Here is a 16,034-nt window from a genome sequence, read left to right on the forward strand (position 1 = left end):
TATTTATTTATTTCCTCTCTGTGAAGAGTACATGTAAAAAAAAAAAAAAAAAAAGGACCACTTTTTGTGTTTCATTACTTGGCTGAATTAGTTTAATGGATTTAGAGGCTATTAAGAAAGTATTTGGCATGTGTGCTCAAATCAAGCCTTCACAAATGTTTTGCTGTTTGCTGCTAGTTCAGAGAAACATCCTTGGTCAATAACAGCAAATGACTATTGGCATGTTTACAGTGACTCTGAACGTCAACATGCTAGGTACTAAGTAGTAATGACAGTGCACCCACAAGATCTTTATTGCAAACAACAGCAGTCATAATGGCTTATTGACTTTTTTAAAGGGTCATAAGTATTTGTGTGCTTTGTCTATCAGTATTCTGTGACAGATTTTTGCAGATGTTTGGTTAACCTCATTTAGTAAGAAAGCGATTGGCAACCACCTTTTAATTGCGCATTTTATTAAGGTGTTTTGAGTTTTTAGATTAAATTGTTTGACATTTGCTCATTGTCAAAGCTGTCTGGCTTAAATCCTAAAGGAATGGTCTGGTTCTAAAGAGACGTCTTTGGTTTTATGAAGAAAGATGGCTTTAAGTCACTGGTTCCTATTTAATAAGCCGCAAGTTATCTTGAGCGGAAATCCTTGCTTCTGTTTGCCTTGTCAGTTGAAATTAAATTGAATTTGTAGTAGAGAACAAGAACAAGAAGTAAAGCTGTCAGTCACTGCAGAAAATGAGGACTGTATGTTACTCTCTCTCTCTCTATCCATTAAGAGTAATCTCTGCTAGCACTTAGCTCAGGCATGAAGGATGAGACTGAATATTCATGTCGATTTTGTGGGCTGTGGTCTGGCAGCTGCAGGCTATGGTAATTTATCTTGAATGTCCATATGTGTGTGTGTGTGTGTATGTGTGTATATATATACAGACATTCTGTAAGGAGAAACCTTCTCAATCACTCATCCATCCATCAAGCTCCTACACTAGCTAGAAGTAGCTATTTCAGAGATTTTCCCACACCAATCCTTGGAAAGAAACATTTTCAAAGCGGCTTTCCAAATACAGTTTCATGCTTATCTTCGAGCGAAGACCGAAATCTTTCAACATGTTTGCTGTTCAGTCAGTGGATTGCACCTCTGGTAGAGAAATATAGTTCACCTCTCTATGCTTAAAGGTTAGTTCACCTAAACAAAAAAAACAAAAAAAAAAAACAAAAAAAATGATTTCATCATTTACTCACTCTCATGTTGTTTTAAACCTGAATTATCTTATTTTCTTCAGTGGGAGAATTATTCAACTGTTTTTGCTTGTACAATTAAAGTGAATGGGGTACAAAACAACATTAACTGTATTGAACAAAAATAAATAAATATGGTGTTTTAAAGAAGAAAAAAAGTCATGTAGGTTTGAAATGATGTGATTCCAATTTCCAATTCCAATTCCTTGATTCTTAGACACTGAGGGGGTTGAACCATGCATAATCTTAATTATCATCATTATGTACTGTATAACAAGGGATCCAGATTTGTCCATTTATGTCTTTTCTTGTACATTATCATCAAAACAAACTGAGAATTGCTTTATCTCGCTCTCTTAATTGCATATCATCTCACTATCGAATTAATTCCCAAATTAGAGCTAAAAGCAGAACGAAAGGGATAAAGGACTTGGGCTTTGTAAAAGGTGGTGGTCCCTTTCTTCTGCGGAACACAAAAGGATAATCTACTGGCTGCTCTTTTCTGGGCAGCTATAATGCATGGGACTAGAGCTTTCAAGCTTCCAAAAGGACTAAAAAGCAGCATGAAAGCAGTATGAAAGTCCACATGACTTGTGCTTTCCCAGTCTTCTGAAGCCATGCGAATGCTTTGTGTGAGTGATAGACTTCAAATCGATCAATTTAGAATAAATAAAAAAAATCACTTCCAACTTCACCCTAGTTCTCCTTTTAAATATTCACGAAAGCCATGAGAGAAGTAATGGTGCCCAATTTGTGAAATTTTCAATTTGAATTTGATCTTTCCAGTAAATCAAAAACAGTCTGCATGGTTTGTTATTTGTGGTGACTCAAGAGGGGAAGAAGATCAGTCAATAATGACTTAAATTCCTCCCACAAAACTATCATCACAGAAGAATAGAGTTGCCTGGACCATTTTTATAATACTTTTATGGTGCTTTTGTATTCTTTTGAAGTGTGACGTCAGCTCTTCAATCATTTTACTTGCATGAAAAAAAGGCGTTTTTTGCCTTTCACAGAGGAAAGAAATACAACATGAGAGCGAGTGCATGGCATATGTGACAGAATTTTCATTTTCTGATAGAAATCCAAAATAATATTTCAAACTAATTTCTGTATACTGTGTATGTAGCGTACAGCCAATTATCACAGTTATTCTGATTTGTGTGTAAAAATTTACATACAGAAATAATAGCGGCCTATAATGAAAAATTGAAGCCTATAATTTACAGTACTGCAAATAAATGCTTCCATATGCAACTGTCAAACTTTTCAAAAGTAAACACACAGTCTTGGCTACAAAAAACACGTTATAATTACCGACCCTTGTGACAACCGCCTCCAATATATATAGTTATGTATAATATTTCAACTCTTGTTATGACCATTTAAAAAAGTAAGGTCACTTGGTTATTTTTACTTTTTTTTTTATATCGGTGCATTGAAAAACCAGGAAGGCACATGAGGGACAGGACATAAATATTGCAGGTGATATGTAAACCACTGTTTATTCTGAGCCACATGCGTTCTGTATTCTCCGCTCGCCAGAATTACATCAATATCTTATAACCAGAAGTTCATCGACCTTGAGAGAATTGCCATCTCAGGAGGACGATTCAGGCAACTTTACAGCTCAATAAATATACATATTTTGATACTAAATTATTCACGAAATGTAAAAAAATATACAAGCTTCACATAACTACTTCTAAACAGTTCAGGCCAATTTGCCTGCTGAGCTTTCATTAACAATTTATTTAAATGTAATTCATGGCATTTATACACATGCAGAGTAAGTCAAAATTATTGTTTGTGGGAATCAACAGCATGTTGCGAATAAATGAATAAAAAAGTCTAATAAACGTTCTCTCTCTCTCTTTCCAGGTGTTTACACGTTATGGGAAGTGTTACATGTTTAACGCTGCGGAAGAGGGGAAAACTTTGAGGACTACGATGAAAGGAGGCACAGGCAACGGCCTGGAGATCATGCTGGACATCCAGCAAGATGAATACCTGCCTGTTTGGGGAGAAACAGGTACACACACACACACACACACACACATGCAGTCACCCCTAATCACACTATTGTACACTTGAGCTCTCCCAGAGGTTTTCCTTGTTAAACACCTCTCCTCATTTGCAGGAGAAACTCTGATTGTCTTACAGGTGTCTGATTAGGGCAAGGTTTTGTCAGCGCTTTCACTGTGTCGCCCGTCCCCAGGGACGCAGCGAATATTTGTGAGAGACACACACCTTGAAGAACAGCTGTGATGCTGTAATGGTGTTGACAAACCCAGTGGGATTCATTATCAAATAGAAGTTCTTGCAAGCTGTTGAACTGATCTGATGCAGCTACACTTCTCTGAACAGTGGTACACAAACACGTCACTTTTTTGATTACCATTGTGACACCCGTGCAAAGCATAGCTTCCCTTGTAGTGTGCACGATATTTCAAAGGAGGATGAAAGCATTTAAGATTAAGAGAGCGGCATCGAGTATTCCCAGCAAAATATTCATTAGCATTTGAAAGGTTACAAGTTTAGCTGAGGCTGAATTCAAATTTATTCCAAGAAACATCGACATACTTTTTCTGACAATGAACTATGAAAAGGAATCAGAGCATGATGACTTTACATTTCATCAGCTGTTTTGAAGAGTGGCCTTTAAAGCAATGGCACGTATTGTACCTCAAGCTTTATTGCTGCTTGCAGGGCTGATGCGTAAATCCTTTAGATGTACTTTTTCCTCACCGTCACATAACTGTGAATGATATGGACAATTCTTCTAAAAATTCCTATGTACCATAGATCCAGTATATGGCCTGTTTTATGGCCCAAAGTCCATCTGTTTTCGGATGAGCCAATAGGGCAGTGCTGTGGGGCAAGTGCCTTTGGGGAGATTTTGTAAAGGTGAATGCTGAGGTCTCAATCACTTCTTTGCATTCAAAGTTAATGCTATGATGACACAAGCGATGAAGTTTGTGCACAATTTTTTTCTGCTCCTCTTTTCTCTTTCTATGGTGTCCAGCATTCTCGCTGCAATGCTCTTATGTAAACACATTCTCGCGTGTATCATTAAAGCACCAGATTTGAATTATATGAAGATGTTCAGTGAATAATGACTCACACAAAGCTATCGTACGGTTTCAGAGGACTCTGAATATTCCTCATTTGGAATCAAATTTGTATGATTCTTTTATGCAGTTTTTGGAGTTTGAGAGCCACTATCCTCTCATCCCACATCCATCTCCTGTTGTGAAATTAATTTTCATTTTTTGGATGAACTTATCCTTTGATATTGCTCCAGCAAAGATTTTTTCATTTATTATGTATTCATTTATTTGAGGACATTTGGATAAAATGATCAAAAATGGTCTTTGCATAGAAAATAATAGAACACTATAGTTGACAAAATAAATGAACTTTTCAATATTCAACAGAATTCAACAAATTTAAAGTTTCATTATTTATTTTTTTAAAACATAATGCTGTGTTATTCCTCAGCAGAAAAAGGCACACAATGCTGAAAGACAAAATGTTTTTCACAGCAGTTTTTTAGTGAACGTTCACAACTAATAGCTGCAGAAGATGATGTTATAGTGGTGGGGGAGTTTTTCAAGCTTGAAAGGGAGGTTTTACAATGAAAAATTTAAATAAAAAAATCTAGCACCGGTTGGATAGACGCAAAGTCAGCAGATCACCGGCTGTATTGTTTACTTTCTTTGGAGTCTAAATTATGAAGACCAGAAAGTCATCTGTCTGCATCCACCGCTCTACCTCTGACACTCAAACATTTTTGGAGGGCCATGGGGACAGAAATGGAGAAATTGGAAATGGAAGAGGTGAAGAGGAAGTGTGCGCATGCATATGTAATATAATAAATGTGCTACGTCGTGCTGAAAAATCTTGGCATGATGCACAAGGAAGATGACACGTCTGGAGCAGAGGAAGAGCCCATGATAAACTTGCTATCATCTTTTTCAAATTTAAGACATTGAGAGAGATCTCTGAGCCTCACTGAATAAATGTGCAGCCAATCCGTCATTCTGTTTGCTGGTTTCAAACTCTGATGAATGCAGAGTGATGAAGAACTTATTCACTTTGAAAGAAGAAATGGGCAGATAAACCATATATTATGTATAGCAAGATTCGGTGTGCTTGAATGGGAATATTTATGTGTTTATTGTTTTTTGGATGCGGTGGTAAAGCTCAGCAGTACTGTAAATTCAGTTGAAAGATCACTACATTTCTTTCTTGTTTCAATGCATTTTGCATTCCCCTTTCTTGTTTCACTTTTCTTTCCTTTTCCTGTTTTTGTGTTATTCTTCTAAATAAGTTCCTTCATTCTAAATAAACGTACTTTCACTATCTCTGCTTGCAAAAGATAAAAATGTAATTCGATGTAAGTTGGCTAACTTTCATTAGTTATCTTATCTGTGGGTTCTAGATATTTTTAAGTATAATAAAGTATCACTGCAAGATTAAATTTTTCTAAATAAATGTAGAGAAAGAGAGAGAGAGATGCATAAATTAATTACTTGGATCTGTGTTATTTACTATTTAGACTGACCAAGGATTTTTAAATATTTACCAGCACATCGTTGTTGTTTTTTTTCTTCTTTTTTGAGGTGATGTTTTTGATTCACTAAGAACAATGCATTAAAGAAATTTCAGCTTTATCAAAGTGCCTTTTCACTTTTGTCTCCATGTTGCTTTCTTTCTTTTATGTGAATTCTTATGGGGTTTTTTTAGCCATGTGTGCAAGCGAATCTGAATAAGTAAAGTTACAATTGAATGAAATTATATATATAGTCATATAGTCATATATATGCAGGTTTTAAATAAAAATAAAATAATTATTTCTTTATATTTTATACAACTGTATGATTTACCCATAAACAAGCAATACGCAACATATGGGTTTTTCCATGAAATGATGATAATAATCAATACTTATAAGGCAAGATTTACTAAACGGCAAATGAGTATTAGAGCGCAATTTATTGAAAGTGCTGATGGGAGGAGATCATGTGACCCTTCGACAGAAATGAATGCATTTTTTTTTTTTGAACACAGAACAAATAACTTACATAGTACAGAGCATAGGACGGTCAGTGTAATATAAAATTACATTAATTAGTTACAGGGGATCTAAAGAAAATTTCATAATATTTTAGACATGTTAATGACTTTTTGTTTTTTATCCATTTCAATGAAGATATAAAACAATCAAATTCAATTAAAAATACTTTAAATATAGGGGATGAGTTTAAACATTTTTGTTTATGTATGTAGAATTTCGCCAGCAATATGAATAAATTAACAATGTATTCAAGACCTTTGTTTACAGTAATTTCATAGTACATAATAATATCCTTTAAAGAAAAATAGTATTTATCCTTTACAAGAGAAAAAATGAAATGTATGCATAGTGCTCTGCTCACTTTGTCAGAAACTGCATATATCCTGTCAGGTCATTTTTGAAGCGCTCTTTACCTAGCCCTCTATGACTATCCCAGCAGTCAAGGACGTTCAAGAAAAGAGAGAATGAACAATCACCAAAAAAAGGAAAAAAATTCAAACATTCGGTACACTTGATTCTGTTGTGGCTTCGACTGTAAGAGAAGCAATAGACTCTACTGACCCTAGCACTCAGTGATCTACATTTGGATATAAAAAACCACCAATAATTCTATGGAATTACATTCAGTTCAATAAAAATTAACATAACTTTATAAAACTCAACGTAACTTTTTCAGAAACTATCAAAAATATGCCATTACAAAAGAAGAAAAACACAATGAAAATGAAAAAAATTAACTCAGTTGCAGAAATTAAACAGGCTCTTCAAATATGCTTCATTCTTTGTTAGTGTTTTTCAAAGATTCATTTTGCTAATCGTGGATTCTGGATGCATTGCCACAGATTTCACTTATGGTTCGCAGTTTTTCATTTGGTGTTTTGACACAAACCTCTCGTGGGGTCGAGCTTAACATTGATCTACTCTGATTGGATAGTGAGATTTTGATGGACAGGTGCTCTCTGGCTGGGAAGTACAAACGTCACTCAGTGGCGCACATATTGGAAAAGCTCCCATGTTGGAAAGCCCCCATGACTGGGAGAGGATGTGGTCTAATCTAACTTTAACTTCTAAAAACTTGGCTCATCGTCTTGTACATTTCAAAGTCATCAGTTGAGTATGCATAACTCCTTACAAGAGGTTTAAAATTAAACTGGTTTTAAAGCTGCGAAGAAGACAAAAAAGTAAAATTGGTTTACTCCACACATGTACAAAAAAAATTCTGGATTCATAGCCTCCTTAAAAGAGTGACTTGTGAATGTACAACAGCACAACTGAATAAGGCTACACCTTGTACCATCAATGCATGGCAATTTTTCTTCAAAACATTTTAGAATATGGAATGGCCATAACAGTTTTTTTTTTCATATTGTAAAATTATTGATGTGTCTGTTGCTTCCCCTTACCTGTTTTGTTAACATTGTTTTGTTGAATAAACATAAAATTTTTGTTAAAAAGTTGATCACAAAAAAAAAAAAAAATGGCAATGGGAGGGTAAAATTCTGTGTGATTTACTGACGCAGATCATAAATGCAGCCAGATTTTTTCTATAATGACCAGCGCAATCTACCAAGAGCAGCACAGATTACCTCATGCTTTAAGACATTATTTTTTGTTGCATGTTTAATGATGCCGCAAATACAAGCATAGATGTTAGTAAATCGCGTTGCATGATTCATTTTAATACTCTCACCCCATTAATTTTTGCACCTGAAAGAGAAACTCCTACAAATGCAAATTTAAAAAGTCATGAACAAAAATCCACGCCTTTTCAGCGCTAATTCTTTTCTGTGCATCTTTAGTAATTCCTTTAATAATTCCTGACAGTGCTGTTTTAACACCAAAAGACACAAGATGCAAGCTGTTAGTAAATCTGGCCCTTAAAATGCCACCTATATTTATTTAATGTGTTTTATTTAATTTATACATTTCATCATATTTAATATGGACAATGGTGGAAAAGCACTTCATGTCCCATGAATGCTGTGTTTACATAATGACAAAATGTTTTACTTATTGTAAATGTAAAATAAAGTCAAATGTGGTAAACAATTTTTGGTGCTGCATAGAAACATTTGTGTGGGGAAAATTGCTTTGATGGCTGTGTTAATTTTACATTATTGGGCTTAGTTCAGAGAAATTTGAGAAAGCATGTTGAGAAAACATATGCATAATTAGTAATTATTGATCCAGCTATGGTTTGATGTAAACTGTGTTGGGGTAGTGAAATTCCTCTGTTGCTGTAACTTTAAATTCAGAACATTCCTCTTCAAACTCCAAATTCAACAGCCTGTGAGGCTCAAATCAATTCAAATTCAAACCCATGAACTGAAAAGGAACCCATTCGAAATTCCAACTTTGCTCAACCCTGATGCATGTGTGTGTGTGTTTAAAGGTGAATGCCTCTGTGCTACAATATAGTAAGTCTAGTTTAGGGAGGAGACCACTAAACCTCTCTTCACTCTCTTTCTGTCCTTCAGGCCTGCTCTCTTGTTTCTATTTCTGATCAAAGCCAGATATTTGTGCGTTCTGCTCAGCAGTATGTTGCTTTTCCACTTTAGCTGTGGAAATGCCGGCAGGTTTCGGTTGGTGATCATTAAGTCTGGAATCAACAGCCTCAATCTTTAAAGATATAAAATTTCACATGGCAAATATTTGATTGATTTATTTCCATTTCTGAACCTTAATTAAACCAACCAACTTATTGAGGTGAGGACCCCGAATTAGAGTCAAGAGTAATTTTTTACCAACATATGTTTGGTTGTGTGCAAATATGTCAATCACAGCAAAATAGAAGCATGATGATTATCAGCTATTTTTTTTTCCTTTGCCTCTTCTAATAAAACACAAAAAGTGTTATTACGTGTCTTGTTAAAACAGGAAAAGGACAAATCAGCAGTCTATACAAATGAAAAATAGAAGCCCGGTGTGTCATAGATTGCTCAAGAGAGGATGAAAAGAGACTTTCCGAATAGGTGTTGTTGACTTTCCTTCACACGCATCACTCTGTACCTCATTTCCCATCATCCCCTCATAATGACCTCTCTTTCATCTGTAATATCTAAAGTGTCAGGTGGAAGAGAAAAGATGCAAAGAGACTGCCTTCAAAAGCACTGGCATGGTTTTGAGTTGAAGAGAGTCCTTCTCATCTGTCTGCTAAGAGCATCAGTCTGAAGACTGATTGAATCTTACCGATTCATCTTAACACGCACACGTACAAAAATAAATAATTCTTGCAATGTGAATACATCATGCTAGGTTTTTTAATTAAAGGATTATCCCACACTGTAAAAAAAAAAAAAAAAAACTGATATTGTACTGGCAGAAAATTACCAGGACATTTTCTGTTAAATTTACAGACACTTCCTTCAACATTGAAATGGAAAATTCTGTAGATTTACATTTTCTTCTGTACCATAAACAGAAAATCCGTTATGCAGATATTAAAAAAAATTATAGCATAGGCCTATCTTTTGTAGCAAATAAATCCAGCACAATATATACAAATTGAACATGGTTTATTTTTACGTGATGGAAACATTCTTAAAAGTGCGTTCAGCAGCTTTTATTTGCCTTAAAGTCAAAAACATTATGACATCAATTAATTTAACAATGTGTATAGCATCACTGAAAATGCTTAAATTATGGAACACTTTTTAGTTTTAAACAACATGCAAAAAAAAAAAAAAAAAAAACCTTGAGCAGGTACTTGTACAATATTGGTGTTGCGCTAAATAGTGGTCATGAAGATAAACATTTTCAAATACATGGGGACATATTTTTTATACAAAGACAGGAATGTCATTAATAACAATTGCTACAGACTTGTAGTCAATAGTCAAGTGAAATGATTGTTGACTAAACTTCGTTCGCACAATGCAAAGTGTAAAAAAAAAAAAAAAAAGGTACATTCCTTTAAATTATTACGGTATAGTGTACTATATTTTTACAGTCTTTTTTTACAGTGCATTTAGTAGGCTGTTAACTACTGTGACCAAATTATTGAGCCAAGTACGAGAACTTACTTCTCCTTAAATTAAATTATATATTTTTTTAAGTTGTGTAAACTCCTTAAACTGAAAATGTACCGTTTTTAATAAAATGAAAATAAATGTATTTTATGAGCTGAACTTGAGAACTGGTCAAGAATAATTCATAAATTATTCATGCTGTTTTGTTGAAAAATATCAAAAGATTAATTGAAAAGATTACACTCAAAAGTGGAACGGGGTATGGTTCACATGAAAAAACGCTAGTGTGAACGCTGTCATCAGACCCTGGTGCGCACTGGGGTACCGAACCCGAGACCACATGGAGAAGGTGGTCCCAGTTCGGTTGCTCCCGAGCTGTGGCACGGTTCGCGTGAATGTGCAAGCAACACGGACTCGGGTGCACACTTGTTCAAGAAGTAAAGTATCCTGCGCATGCGTAACACTGTCAATATAATTGTTTCCTCAACACACGAGAGAGGCGAGGTTGAGTCCACACACTCCTAAAAGTCAAAATTAAATCAATTAAAATTAAATCATTAAAATAATAAAAATGAATTATTGTACTGTGCATAAGAGCACCCAAATAACAAAAAAAAAATTACAACTATGCTCAGTCATGTTGTGTTTTCCATGCGTTTGCGATGACGTAAGGTGACTGCAAACGTATCTGGGTTTGATAAAACTATTGAGTGTGAAAGCAGACCAACATTGTGGGTAGTGCCAGGAACAATCATGCCCAGACCGCAACAAACGAACCCAGTGTAAAAGCTCTCTTAAATTTTGGTCAGAATACTGTAGGCAGGAGACACACATAGGGACATAATAGGCCAGACGACAAAAAGTGAACTGAACACAACTTATTGTGTTCCTGTAGCTCAGTTGGTAGAGCATTGTTCTATCAAGCGCAAGTTTGGGGGTTCGATTCCCCGGGAACACATGATAGGTAAAATTTGATAGCATAAATGCACTGTAAGTTGCTTTGGATAAAAGTGTCTGATAAATTCATTAAAAAAAGTAGTAGGGCTTAAGTAGGAGGGCTGATGAGGGTAATTAATGACACGCACCTGAACCAAATGACAATAATCGGACATGAGGGAAAACGAGGTCACACAGAACACGTGAGTAATGAAAACACAGCAAAAGTCCAATAGGATGTGACAAGGGTATTCATTAATTATAGGGTAGTCTCGAGTAGCCAGATCTTCAGACTGATGGCTGAAAGTCTGGAGTCTATGGCAACTTTCATTGGCCAAGGCCTGTCCACCCGTCCACGAACATATCAAACAACCAATCACAGTTTGTTTCGTTCAGCGTCACATTTCAGGGCGTGGAAATGTCACCACAATAACAGACCGGAGTGTAAAACTCACAGAAGCATTTTAAAGATTATATGTCTCGAACTTAAAATTTTTGACATACTTTTGAATATTCCGTGTTTAGTTGATCCTGATAAGCGTTCATCGTCACAGATGTAAACTCAACGGCTTTCTTCTTTTGAGAGGGGGTATAACACTGCAGCATTTTTGTTTTCAGGCAGAATGTGGGATGTGGGGAATGGAGGGTTGTGAGTGAAATGTTTTTTGGCTGCTTTTCCTTTATAGCCATTAGAAAATGTAAGAAATCAGGATATATATTTTGTGATTTGACTGGAACGGAGATTCTGTGACACCTGAGCTATGCTCCAATAACTGGTGACCTCTGACTTACATATCCCAGGACTCTGTACTTCTCTGTCAAGTTATATAACAAGACTTATATATTTGCCTTTGGCATTCTTTACTAAGACAGTGAAAGAGGTTTATTGTAAATCCACACCGATCTAAGCTAAACCACTGTTCAAGAGTTTGTGGTCAGTAAGATATGTATTGGAAAGAAATTAATGAATTAATTCAGCAAGGACAAACTAAATGGGCATATATAATGTTACAAATATTCTGTTTTGAAATAAATAATAAATATGAATCAGGTATTAAGTGGCTATTGTGAAGAAATGATTGCAAACATTTTTTAGTAGGTAGTTAGCAGATTTATATAGGGGTTATGATATTATCCTATTAATTTATTAATATTAACATGACACTTTAAATAATGCAAAGTACACATTTGTGTTTACTGCTTGCATTAAATGCATTTGTATGCTACTGGCATGTTTTGAATTTACTAGAATTCGACATCTACAACAGCAGCAAGTGTCTGAGCCTCCTGTCTTTATTCCTGTTTGTGTTTCTCTCTTCATTCTGTTTCTTTATTCTCTGAGGTTTAATTTGGAGTGACAGATTTTTATCTGGAGCAAACAATGAATTAGCATGACAATTCAAATACGAAATGATTCACCAACCCAACAGCAAACATTCACATCTCATCATTAACCTGCAGACACACACAACAACATATTCACACACACACACACACCATAAATCATGAAGGAAAGACTTAAGCAAATAGACTACATTGCATTAGTCTTGCATTTAGTGAGGACAATACAGTAGTGGGGTCTATTTATTAAATTATGTAGTATTTCATAGCACTCTTTCTTTCTGTGCTGGACATGTCTTTTTTTGTAACATTTAAAGACACAAGAAAACAACTGACCTAAAAATAATTTCTTATGTCATGGCACAGAACATGCACTAGCAGCACCAGAAACCCATCTCAGTATTTTAATAAAGCCTTTCTTCCACAAATGGAACATTATTATTTATTTATTTATTTTTTATTTATTTATTTATTTATTTATTATTATTATTATTGTTATTATTATTATTATTATTTTAGTGAGCTGGTCCACAGTGCTAGTCATTGTTGACTGTATATTTTTATTTGACTTTTTTGCCTGTTGAATAAATACAGTTGTTGGACAGTAAATGATTAGAGTTTTCTTTCTTTCTTTGCAACATAGTTTATATATACTCTGGTCTGAAAACTTGAGTCCACTTGACTCTTTGAAAGCTTTTGAGCTTTAAACTGTCTTTTGGAAAGTAATACCCATCTTATTTGACAAGCTGCACTTTGGTGCATTTGATATGGGACACGTGAACACACACACACACTTACAGAACAGAAAGTATTGACTGGTCCCAGTGTGTGTGAGTCGGATTGCAGCTGCTGTCATTGTGTGTCCATCACTGCTTTGGTCTTTGGAGTGTGAGTAGAAGGTGGGGGGTCTTTGTGGCTGTGCTCTCCTGTTATAGAGGGCTGTTAAGATGCCTGCTAGCCTGCGGGGGTCCTGATGACTGAATGAGGCCTCTCTCCTTGCCAAGCCTTTGAGAATGGTTGAGGCGGGAGGGGGGGAAATGAACACATCTCTCGCAACCAATATCACAGGCTAGTGAGGCACGGCTAATCAAACAAAATGACAGATATTAAATGTGTGAGTGAGTCATGGCAATACATTTGAGAGAGAAAAAAAGGTCTCATTTCCTGACCCACTTTGCTTTATGTGATGTGTGTGTGTGTGTGTTTGTAATTGTTAAGATATTGAATTTAGCTTAATGGTACTAAAGCTGTTACTTTTTCACAGATAGTTTGAACCTAATGTGTAAAATTGCTAAATGTATTCTGGTTGTGGTTTGGTAAAATTCACAGGTGAAAAACTTTTTGTAACACTTTTCTAAATGTGTGTTTGGACAATGTATAAAAGGTTCCCCAGTAGAAAAGAAGGGTGGGTCACACCGTGTCCCCCCCACTCTGACAGAAGCAACCAATCACAGTCTGGAAATGGAGAAGCGCCAAATTGCAATCTCCTCCTCATCAGAAAGAGATAAAGGTACCTTCCAAAAGACGCTCCTGACGAATCTGAGTCCAATGAGGGAGGAGGCTATAACAGCTACATTGTTCTAAGTCTGAATCTGCAAGAGGAAGGGTAACTAACGGATCAATTCTGAGTCTCGGTCCTCTAAAGAGACAAACTAAATAGAACAACCCATTCTGAGTCTCCGGCCTGTTCCAAGAAAGGCAGCAACAGACACAACCGTTCTGAGTCTGAGTCCTGTCCAAGAAAGTACTGCAACAGATCACCAACATTCTGAACCTCTAGCCCGTGAGGGAAGAGACAATAACAGATATAAAGTCCTGGGTCTCCAGCTTTGAGGCAGTAACAGACACAACCAGGTTCTGAGCCTTCAGCCTGTGAGAAGAGAAATATTACGTTTAGAGTCTTCGTTCAGTGAGACAGCAAACCTTGAACATGAAACCAAGAACAAGAACCTTGGCATTGTTGTGTATTATACAGTATATGATTTTCCTAATTTACATTAGATGTTATGTAGCTTATTGCAGTTGATAAAAAATAACCTTTCACATATTTGGTGTTTCACACCTTCACAACCTTTCACACATTGGGTGGTGTTAGCGCAGTGGATAAGACACACGTCTGTGGTGTGGGAGACCTGGGTTTGAATCCACTGTGAGACACAAATGTGTCCCTATGCAAGACACTTAACCCCTAGTTGCTCCAGAGGTGTGCGACCTCTGACATGTATAGCAATTGTAAGTCGCTTTGGACAAAAGCGTCAGCTAAATGTAAATAAATATTTGTTTGATGCATAATAAGGTTCTTCACCTTATTTGTTTCAGAGTAGCAGCAGTTTAGCTTTCCAGATAACTTAGCTCTGACTTAGCAACATCCAACTCACCTTTTTCATTCATGGTATTCATTTAGTAGTTGAGCTGAGATTACACTTGTCTTTTGTTAATAAAATCTTTTTGTTTTTATGACACTTGTGTCTTCCTTGTGTTGATGATACAGAAAGAGGTTCTACAAGGTGCCACCAATATTTTTTATGTGATGTTTTTATAACCACACCTTAAGTGACACTTGATCCAAAAATCATAGCGTCATTGGTGACATGGGTACCAATCATTACACTATTTTGCCTCCCTAGGTTGGTGAAAGCTCCCTAAATCTAGAATCAAATTTAGAACCCACTCAAACCATACACACGCACACACAAATGACAGACTCCAAATTATCTTAACAACAATACAGTTTAAACTTTGCCGGGGCGGCAGTGGCTCAGTGGTTCATGTAGATTGTCTACAAACCGGAAGGTTGGTGGTTCAATCCCCGGCTCCACCTGACTAAGTGTCGAGGTGTCCTTGAGCAAGACACCTAACCCCAGCTGCTCCCGACGAGCTGGATGGCGCCTTGTATGGCAGACACCGCTGTCGGTGTGTGAATGTGTGTGTGAATGGGTGAATGTGAGGCAAATTGTAAAGCGCTTTGGATGGCCATGTGGTCTGTTGAAAGCGCTATATAAATGCAGTCCATTTACCATTTGGGATTACAATTATATATATATATTTTTTTTTTGTCTGAAATAAATTAATACTTTTTATTCAGCAAGAACACAAATTGAATTAAAATTGAAAGACAAAACAATAATAATGTTAAAAAAGATTTCTGAATAAATGCTGTTCTTTTGGTTTTATTTGGTTCTTTTGGTTTTATTAAACAGAGAATGCTGAAAAAACATCAGTTTCCACAAAAATATTAAGCAGTACAGGTGTTTTCATCATTAATGATAACAAGAGATGGTTTTTAAGCAGCTAAACGGCATAGAAAGATTTCTGGAGAATTTTGTGACACTGAAGATTAGAGTTATGACTTTTCTAAAAATTCAGCCTTGCCACACAGTAGGAAATTACATTTTATAATATATTCTTTAGTCTTAAAATTATGGTTTATTATTTTTTGTCACATTGTTAAAATAATTAAATATAATTGAGCAATTTAG

General features: G+C 35.8%; 1 protein-coding gene across 1 annotated transcript in view; it reads left to right on the plus strand.

The window, feature by feature from the left end:
* Positions 1-819: 819 nt before the first annotated feature.
* Positions 820-16,034, plus strand: part of LOC113075690 (acid-sensing ion channel 2) — a 48,874-nt gene continuing 33,659 nt past the window's right edge. The window contains exons 1-2 of the mRNA XM_026248375.1: positions 820-861; positions 3,112-3,262. Of these exons, the coding sequence (XP_026104160.1) occupies positions 820-861; positions 3,112-3,262 (193 nt within the window). The remainder of the gene's footprint in view (positions 862-3,111; positions 3,263-16,034) is intronic.

The sequence above is a fragment of the Carassius auratus genome, unplaced genomic scaffold (genome assembly GCF_003368295.1).
Source record: "Carassius auratus strain Wakin unplaced genomic scaffold, ASM336829v1 scaf_tig00017472, whole genome shotgun sequence".
NCBI lineage: Eukaryota > Metazoa > Chordata > Actinopteri > Cypriniformes > Cyprinidae > Carassius > Carassius auratus.